This window comes from Gavialis gangeticus, unplaced genomic scaffold (assembly GCF_001723915.1).
Source record: "Gavialis gangeticus isolate Ggan-Ray unplaced genomic scaffold, GavGan_comp1, whole genome shotgun sequence".
NCBI lineage: Eukaryota > Metazoa > Chordata > Crocodylia > Gavialidae > Gavialis > Gavialis gangeticus.
Window position 1 is genome coordinate 136,660,195 of NW_017728992.1, and position 9,284 is coordinate 136,669,478.

At 39.8% G+C, this 9,284-nt stretch overlaps 1 protein-coding gene across 1 annotated transcript in view; it reads left to right on the forward strand.

Moving 5' to 3' along the window:
* The first annotated feature begins 5,024 nt into the window (after window positions 1-5,024).
* Window positions 5,025-9,284, forward strand: part of PI15 (peptidase inhibitor 15) — a 56,618-nt gene continuing 52,358 nt past the window's right edge. Inside the window, exons 1-2 of the mRNA XM_019527819.1 lie at window positions 5,025-5,222; window positions 5,726-6,061. Of these exons, the coding sequence (XP_019383364.1) occupies window positions 5,789-6,061 (273 nt within the window). The 5' untranslated portion in view covers window positions 5,025-5,222; window positions 5,726-5,788. The remainder of the gene's footprint in view (window positions 5,223-5,725; window positions 6,062-9,284) is intronic.

Here is a 9,284-nt window from a genome sequence, read left to right on the forward strand (position 1 = left end):
AGCTGGACAGATCACCTGATCAGAAAGGGGTTGGCTTAAGAGGCATCTAAACCTGGGGGGTTGAGCCAGGACAAACAGTTTGGCCCTGGAGGCCTCAGGGGGACAGAGATACTTGGTGAATGGCTGAGATTTTGCTATGCCTGGGAACTGCAGGTGAGGGACTAAGGGCTGGCAGGGGACTAGGACCCAGACAAGTAAGAGTTGGTATACAGGCAGCAGACTGAGAGTTTTGTTTTAGCCGCTGGGTTATGGTTTCATTTGTGTTTTAACTGGTAGTTTTGGAGTGGCTGTAAGGGGAATGTGTGAAGGGCACAGCAAGGGGGCCTGAGGTGCATTCTGGGTAACCCACAGTGAGTAGCCTGAGAGGTGCGTTGTGGTTAACCTACAGTGAGGTGCTTAGGGAATGTATTGTAGGTAACCCCAGTGGGGTGCTGGGGCACACCAGTGTTTGGGGCCCTGCCAGGGGACAGGCTGCAGAGACAGGCTTTCTTTCTCTTACGTTCTAGTGTTTCTAGGTGGGAGCCTAGACGATTAAAGCTTACACTAAGAAAGCTGAGTGAGATGGGCCAAGGGCCAAGGGCACAAGTGAGTTGGGCCAAGGGCCAAACAAGGCTGAGACTTCAAAACTGGGTCAGAGGAAATGGGCCTAGGCTGGTAGCGATCAGCAAAGAATGACCACTGGGATAAAGCTAACAGGGCTCAAGCCTGTACAAGTTAGTACATGACTCTGGAGTGGTACCTCTGAGATGTGGCTATGACTATAGGGGAAACTGGAGCCGTGAATAGCCCATAAGGTAACTGGTTCCCTAGAGGCACGTAAGGGCCAGGAGGGACTACCTACCATGAGGGCTTGGTTGGGATCAGCAGAGTCCAAAAGGGATCTGCTGGTGGAAGCCGGACTAGGGCTCACTCTAGCACCATTCATTCTGACTCTTCCAAAAACTAACTGAGAACATCAAGGCATGACAGGTGGGAAAAAAAGGGGGGTACCCTAGAGCCAGAGCAGTGCAGGAGCCATGTGACCACTAGGGGGCGTCACGGCTGCTCCTGGACCACTGGTCTTGTTACAGGACCATAGATAATGGAAATGTTACCCGGGAGCATGAAAAAAAAAATTTTGACTTTGCTACAGTGATTCGAAGTGATGACTATTGCAGACAGTAAACTAATGCCCTGGGAAAATTTGTCAACTCAAAGTAGTTTAGTACTAATTCAATCATCTGTTTTTGTTTTGCTAGTTATGATAAGACTTCTGAAAGTACATCATTGCATTGCACAGAGCAACATGATGTGACACAACCATCATGAAACATCTGGCAAATGTACTTTTAATATGACAAGTACACTCTGTTTAGTAATATTTAACCCTATCGTTCCTTTTTTATTGTCACAGCAAGCATTCTAATAAAATGATCATTGCTTTTATCAGTGCATAAGAGTGTGCTAACTGCATCAAATCTATGACACTCATACCTGCATCTGCTTTGCTCAGCACCAGGGGTTTTTTTGTGGTTTTTTTAAAGACAGGTTTCTTAATAGGAGTAGTTAACATTTCCTTCAGTTCATTCAATAACTCTTCTTGCTTTTTCTGTGAATTTTTTCTAGCTTGTTGATGCATTTCTGGCATTAAGATGACCAGTCTGAATAAATTAATCCAATTTTTTGGATGGTATTAGTGCCATCCAAACCTTCTGCCAAGGCCTACTGCAGACACTTGGTTTACATCTAGATATTAAATCCATTAGGAAGTTCAACCATTGCTCTACCCTATCTGCTACTCTTTTCCCTGCCTCACCCATTGCTCTGCTCTGTTCTCTCCTCCCTGCTCTACGTGCTGCTGTTTTCCTTGCTGGATTTGCTATGTGCCAAACAAAGTGGGTATACATGCCACTTTTGGCATGTGTGCTGTGAGTTGACCACCCCTGTTCTAGGACATAGGTGATCCTGTTTTAAGTCCCTGTTCTGACCATAGGCAACATCATACCTTTCCTTTAGAACAAAAAAATGATGTAAACTTCATGCATATAATTACCTTGGCTCCTTATCTTTCTTGATAGCAATGACCGATTCTTTGATATTTGATATTGGTTGTTATTTGAGTATTTTTGGTGTATGTTTGTGTCAAGGAACTCTCCTAGCCCCTAAAACTCTTGTGTTTGCTTCCTGTGGTTTGATGGTATGGTTCTTAGGATTGCACATAGCTGTGTTTCTATACTTGCATCAGCAATTACTGAGACTACCCATTAGACATGAGAACAATGAGTTGAGCAATAAGCAAAAGGGATGGAAATAAAGGAAATCTTAAGCGAAGACCCATTCTTAAAAAATTAACAGCCCAATTCTTCCACAGTTTACAAAGTTTACATCATGTTTGTATGGTGCCTTGATCAATAGATTATTTCATCACTGTGGCCATTATTACTAATGTAAATAATAATGATAGCTATCTAAAATGTGATTGTTTTACAATATTTGCCCAGTGGAATAGGCTGCTTGTCATTTTTTAGAGATGTTGGAGGACTTCTCTGTATATAAGGGAAGGGAACAGGAATGGGTAAAATATTGGGAATATGGATGGGAGATATATTTATTTTTATTGACTGTGGGTTGGTACTTGAGGTTGAATGGGGCAGGGACGAGCTCTGCTTGTTCAGAACCAGGGAAGCACGAGTGAGCAGGGTTGGGTGCATTGCTACTGAATTGGACTTTTTTTCTCAGAAGCATTGGAAATGCAAAACTCTAAAACTATTGATACCTCTGAACCAAGAGTTTTACATTTCTTTTTGTCTCAGACCAATGTGGCTACCAAGTACATCTAAGAAACATTGGGTGTTTTTTGCAGCCAAGCCTAGGGATTTTAAATGGGGTGTGCCGGTGATCCTTCTGGTACTTAACCCAGGAGGTTCCTGGCTAGAAGGTCTTGCCCCTCTTCTCAGGTTCAGGCTGATCATATTTGGGGTCAAAAAGGAATTTTACTCCATTGCCCAATTGGTGTGGGTGGTGGGAGGGTTTTGCTTTCTTTTGTAGCAGGACATGTGGCCCTTTTCTTTGGATCTTTTAAGCGTATTTTAGCAATTTTTACAGCAACAGGATATTGGCTGTCATGGTCTCCCTGCTTTACCTGTGGCAGGTTAGGGTGTTATGTCTTGTGATTGTGTCATGGTTGACGATGTAGTTTTGCTATTTGGTTAGATAATGGGATGATTTAGATTATTTGGATAGGGATGATCCTTCCTCAGGCAGGGGGCTGAACTAGATGACCTTTGGAGGTCCCTTCTAGCTCTGCTACTCTATGATTCTAAGTCTTTTACACTTTTATTGTGAGCTTTGCTGAGACTTTGTGGGAAGGGTCACAATTAAATCTAAGAAATAAATACATCCAAACCAGCGCAAAATTTCTCACACTATATTCAGAGAATGAAATGATATTTTCTTTATGTTAATATAAGCAAATATGCCCTCTATGTACATGGGGCAGGGTGGAGAACAAATTACCTAGTATCTATTGCTGCTTATTCCTGTTTTCAGACTTGCTTGTTTTGTCATTTATATAAATATCTGTGGATACAATGTAGGCACTAGTATTGGACAACATTGGCATGTATAATAATATCATAATAATATGTTCAACTTATATAACACCTTGCAACTCAAAGCATATTGCCAAGTGTTAATTATTTAAGCCTTACACCATGTCTGTAAAAGACTATTATAGTATAGTACAGATTGCACAGAAAGATTGAATGACTTGGTTTAGGCCACACAGGGAGCTAGTGGCAGAGCCAAGAGGAGAGCATAAGTCTTAGCTTCTCTTTCCCTGTTCTAACCACTGAACCACCTTCCCTTAAGGGTGTAAATTCCTGCAGTGCTTCTCCAGCCACAGTTCTGAAAACCAGTGCACTAGCAAATTGAACAAAATCTAATGTTTGGTGTGTAAACAAATGAAAAGGTCCCCTTTTCCGACCATTCCCATTCCCCATCTTTTTTATGACTCACAAAATAATTTTATTGCATTTTTGAGGGGCCTCATCTTACAAATTGTACCAGGTCTCCTGCTCCTGGCATTTGATCAACCCAACATTGTATAGGCTCCAATCCTTAGCCCCCATATATGCAACTGCTGGATGCTAGCCACTAGCTGCCGCTGCTGCTGCTGCTGCTGTTACATTCTTTATAACCTCAGTGTTATGCCCTCAGCTTTACTGTATGAGTGGCTGAACCATTCTGTGCTTAAATAATTCCAAATATATGCAAGTAAATCTGAAACAGATGTTTTTCTGGCTCTTTTTCCCTCTCTGTCATGCTGCTTCTGTAGTTTCTCACAGGCAGAAGTTCAGGTAATTGACACATTTGCTAGTTACATTCCAAAGCAAGGATCAATAAGGGTAGTGTGTGCATAAACACATGTGAGTGTGCACACGTGTAAGTATGAGGAATGGGAGAGAGAGTGAGCAAGAGCAAGTGTGAGCAATAGTGTGTGTGCGGTGCTCTGAACATCTGTTGTACTCAACAATGAATGAACTAAACATTTCTCTGTTGTGAAGTTGCTTGCATACCCTATAATCCCACTGATATAGCTCAGTTCAGTCAATTCAGTGTTTAGTTCACTCTTTGAATGCATTCCTTTGGACTATATTGAGCACTGATTTGGCACGCTACGTTGTATGTTGTCTGAGTTACCAGCTTCATTATCTTATGTTTAAACATTGTCTAACTAAATTGCATGGGTTGTGACTTAGTTTTTAAACAATAAATAGATGGATATCATGTGCACATTAAAACAACATTAAGAAACCAAGATAAAGTTTATCAAATAGCAGTGGGAAAAAACTGTCAGAGGTAAGGTAGGAAGTATTGAGAAAAAGAGGCTTGCCTTTGCGTCTTTGTAGTATAGGAGCTGTGGGTGTGGCAGACTATTCTAACCACCTACACTAAAAAGATGCCACCCAATCACAGTGTGTCCTCTGAAAATCTCCTCCCCTTTCATTTTGGCTAGGCAGATAGCCTTAGAAAGACTGCCTGTTTTGGATCACACAGTCTATAACATATAAAAGCTGTTAGCAGCTTTAGTAGCCAGCAGCTTCAAAACTAGCAGAGTTTTTTTCTTTGAGGGTTTTGTAATAAGAGACACTCCTTCTTACAAGGGTTCACAACACTACATAGGAACAAGCTGTACAGAGTGCGAGAACAGTATACTGTATCATTTTTGCTATTATACAGAGGTAAGCAATTCAGCTCAATAAGTTTGTGTGCATGCATTTTTTCCAATGTTCATCACATTTTACTGGAGTAAGGAGGAATTTGAATGTCATTACTAAGATGCCCTGCTTTACTGCATTTAATATACTTTGACTACCAGTTTGCCTAGGAGATATCAATGCAAATAGTAAAAGGTATACTCTGGAATGTACTTTTCATTTCCAGCACATAACAGTCTGTGAGATTCCTTGTAGTCTTCCCAGCACAAACTGCTTCTGTGAGTACAGTCAGTGTGTAAAGAGGATACCTGTGATAATGGTATTCATGATAAGGTGGAACTTTATTTGAGCATAGCCACAATGTTAGTAAGATCATATTGTGTTCTAAGGGAATAGCTCTAGACTGTTTGTCTGAGTGATCTGACAGATTATGATCATAATGATAATTTGGCATCAAGAAAAAAAAACATTAATCTTTGCTACAAGGATGTAGAGAATCACATCTTCTGACATTTTTACTTCTGCAGATCTGCTGCTCTCCTGATTTAAAGCAGAACAACTCTGGCCTGTCTTCCTTCCCTGACCCCAAAATGACAGTAATCTCTGCAATCAGTTACACTTTTTTATTTTCCATTCTCTGTCAAACAAGTGCAATAGTATTACCCAATTCCACTGACCTATTCTTGTCAAACAATAATTTCACTGACACTGAAGCAGGGTTGGCAGCTCATTTGGACTCTGGAAAAATCCCCAAAGAGAGGAGGAAGCGATACATTTCACAAAATGACATGATTGCCATTCTTGATTATCACAATCAAGTTCGAGGTAAAGTCTTCCCACCTGCTTCAAACATGGAGTATATGGTAAGTTGACTTTGTTTACTTCTAAGGGTGAAATACCTTTTCTTTAGATGTGCTGGAATACATAAGAAGCTATAAATCTGTGATTTTATTTTCTTAAGGCAGGCCAACCTTTTGTAGTTTGATAGGCTGATGATTGTTAATCTCTGCATGACTTTCTTTTTTTAAGGTGAACATTACAATAAATAATAAATAAGACCTAAGGGCTAAATTATGAACCCCTTACCCTACTGAGCATTTACTTTCAAGAGTAGTCCCAATGGCATCAATGCAATTGAAGTTAACTGAAGGGTATTTGTGTGAGTTAACTGTTTGTTGGTGTAAGAGAGAGAAACAATTGCTGTTTAGTAATTAGAATAATAAACCATGCATCTAGGATCCTGATTATTAACAGTTCCATTACAGAATTACTGAACACTGAAAGCCCGATGCTTAATAATACATATCCTGTTGAGGTTGCTAATCTTCTGCATGCTTGCAAAGCAAATTTAAGCAATGGAGTGATTTGTCACATCATTGTCTATTAATTCTATGTACATATTTAATATCTAACTAACAGTTTTTTGTTCTTAATCAGGTTCAGTACTTGTTTAAAATGTTTCTCTACATATGTTGAAGTTACATAGAAATTAGTGTGCATGACATTGTTCTTGTGGTAGGTATGTTTTTCTCTTCATAGGCAAATTCTGTCTCTGAAGTATCTGTCCCTTCAGTGTATATATCTAACTCACTAGTTTTTCATTCATTTGGATTTAATATTTTGTCATAGAGATAACAGCAAAGGCAATGTATTTGCAATATGTTTCGACAGTCTGTGCATGCATACTTAAATGCTCTAATGTTAAAAATAGTCTGGCTAAAGAGGCATACTTTTTTTCTACTAGACAAGGCTTTCACATTGTTTTTAAAGGTTCATTACATTCTGTATTTGCAACATAATATTCATTTAAAGTCATGGGCATAACGCATGACAAGAGATGGTTAACAAGTTGAAGAAACCTGATACAACCCACATGATAAGCAAAGGAGGGATGATGATAGTAACAACTCATTCTCCTCTTTAGTAGCTGATGACCAACAATTTGGACATCTCTCTATCACAGATGTTACCTGAATCTGCACTTGATCATGCAGTCGGCTGAGTATATCCCATGAGCAGCCCAGACAGCTGAGTGTGCTCAGAAGCTTTCTGGTCAAGACCTATAGTGGTGATGCATACTAGGCTTGACATTTAGTTTAGTGGAAAGGTCAGAGGCAGAAAAAATAAAAAGGTCAAAAGTCAAGCTCAATCGTCACTTTCATTAAAGAATGCCATGGTTGATGGGTTCTTTGGACTCTGAATAAATAAACTTAGCTATGATGTTTGGAAGAAGGTCAGTCTCATGTCACCGTCATTGGGCTGATGTCTTTTGGAAATGTGCCATGTAATTTCCTACAATGCAACCAGTAGAAACTCATTTCTAAAAACATTGCCAAAAGTATTTTCATATACCCAAGGGTTTTATATGAAAGGAAAGACATTTAAAAAAGGAATAAGGAGGAGGATGATTCCATTCATCAAATGTATTTATTTTTAATTGGGAAAAAATCACACTTATTTTATCTTCTAGGGCATCAGCTAAACATTGCTAGGCTTCTGCAGTGGCTCAGTTTTGGAGTGGTGGAGTGATGATCGTGGTCTTGACAAACTGTCTTTGACAATGTTTACTGCCATGCTTACAATAGAATGTATTCGCACTCTAGGGAATGCAGCCATATCCCTTTCAGTACTGAGCAGGTCTATTGGCAAGCAGAGATCACAGTGGTAATTGTGTGCTTCATGGGTGATGTACTTCCTAATGTACTTTTCAGAGCATATTTAGGCAACAGAACCAATGATTACAATTCAAACTTTGATGTTCAGATTGTATCTCAAGACATAATCTCCTTCAGTCTTATAGGTCATATTGGGTTGCTGCTGTTATAATTAGGAGAGGTTATGGTGTTTGACATGCACTTCACATACAGAATGGGATCTCTATATTATCACTGCTAACAAAGTGTATTTTGCTGAAAGAGCTTTACAGAATGTATAATGCTATCCCAAGGCCTTTGAAAAATGGCACAGCTAGTGATGAACATGTTTTTTTCCAAATCATTTTCTTATTCACCTAATGGAGAGGGAAAGGCCTGTCTTGTTCAAAAGAACTCTGAATAGCTGAAAGACTGTTTCATTACACTGAGGAAGCATTTTGTTTCATGTAGTACATTTAAAACTAGTTTGGAGAAAATGAGAAAAACACATTTTCTCTTCCTGTCTTTCTCCCCAGTGAAATTACCTTTTGCTGTCCTTCCCTGATGTCATTCTTTTCTTCTCATCAACACCCATACCTAATTCCCAACTCTGTTCCTTTTCACTGTATCTCACTCACTTCCACTGGTAAAACTTATGGTTTAACATTACAGCTCTGACCATTCACCTGTAGTTCTCTGTCTCACTCTCACATGCTTATTTTTCACCTCCAAGCATCTTCTAACTTCTCCTGATACACAGGGCAGAATCCTATTCCACTATTTTTATCCAAATAGTAGTTATATGGCTGTTTAACTGCAGTTTTTGGCACTTGTTTACAACTTTCAGTTCAGCATGTGCAGAGGGACTGTGGTCAGGTGCTCTACACTTGCAGAGTACTAATATAAGGCATGGTGAATCCTAAAATTATAGTAAGACAAAAATCCATGACTAGCAGATAGGTAGGCAAGGTTCTTTTGGTTGATGTGATATGTTTTATTAGAGCAACTGGATAGTTGGAAAAAAGTTCTTTGCAAACTTTCCGGTGCAACCAACCTTCTTCAGGCATGGGCAGTCTCTGCTGTTCTGAGACTCCAAAGAATGAAAGAAGCAAAAAGTGTGACAGGATGTCAGTGAGAATGTAAATAGATGGCAATTAGGAAAACAAAAGGTAGAGAAGGGAAGGGAGGGTGGGAAAGACTAGCAGTTATTAGACAGAGGAGGGTGAACCTCCCACCTTTTAGCCCCAAACTCTGGGAGTTACAAAACTTATCCAAGGAGTAGGTGACTTGGATTCTTAATCTCCTTCACTCAGAGAGGAATTGAACCTACATCAATCAATTAGATTCAATTAGATGAGAGTCATAGATTCATAGATACAGGGTCAGAAGGGACCTTGCAGATCTTCTAGTCTGACCCCTGCCCTAGACAGGAGAGAAAACTGGGCTCAAATGA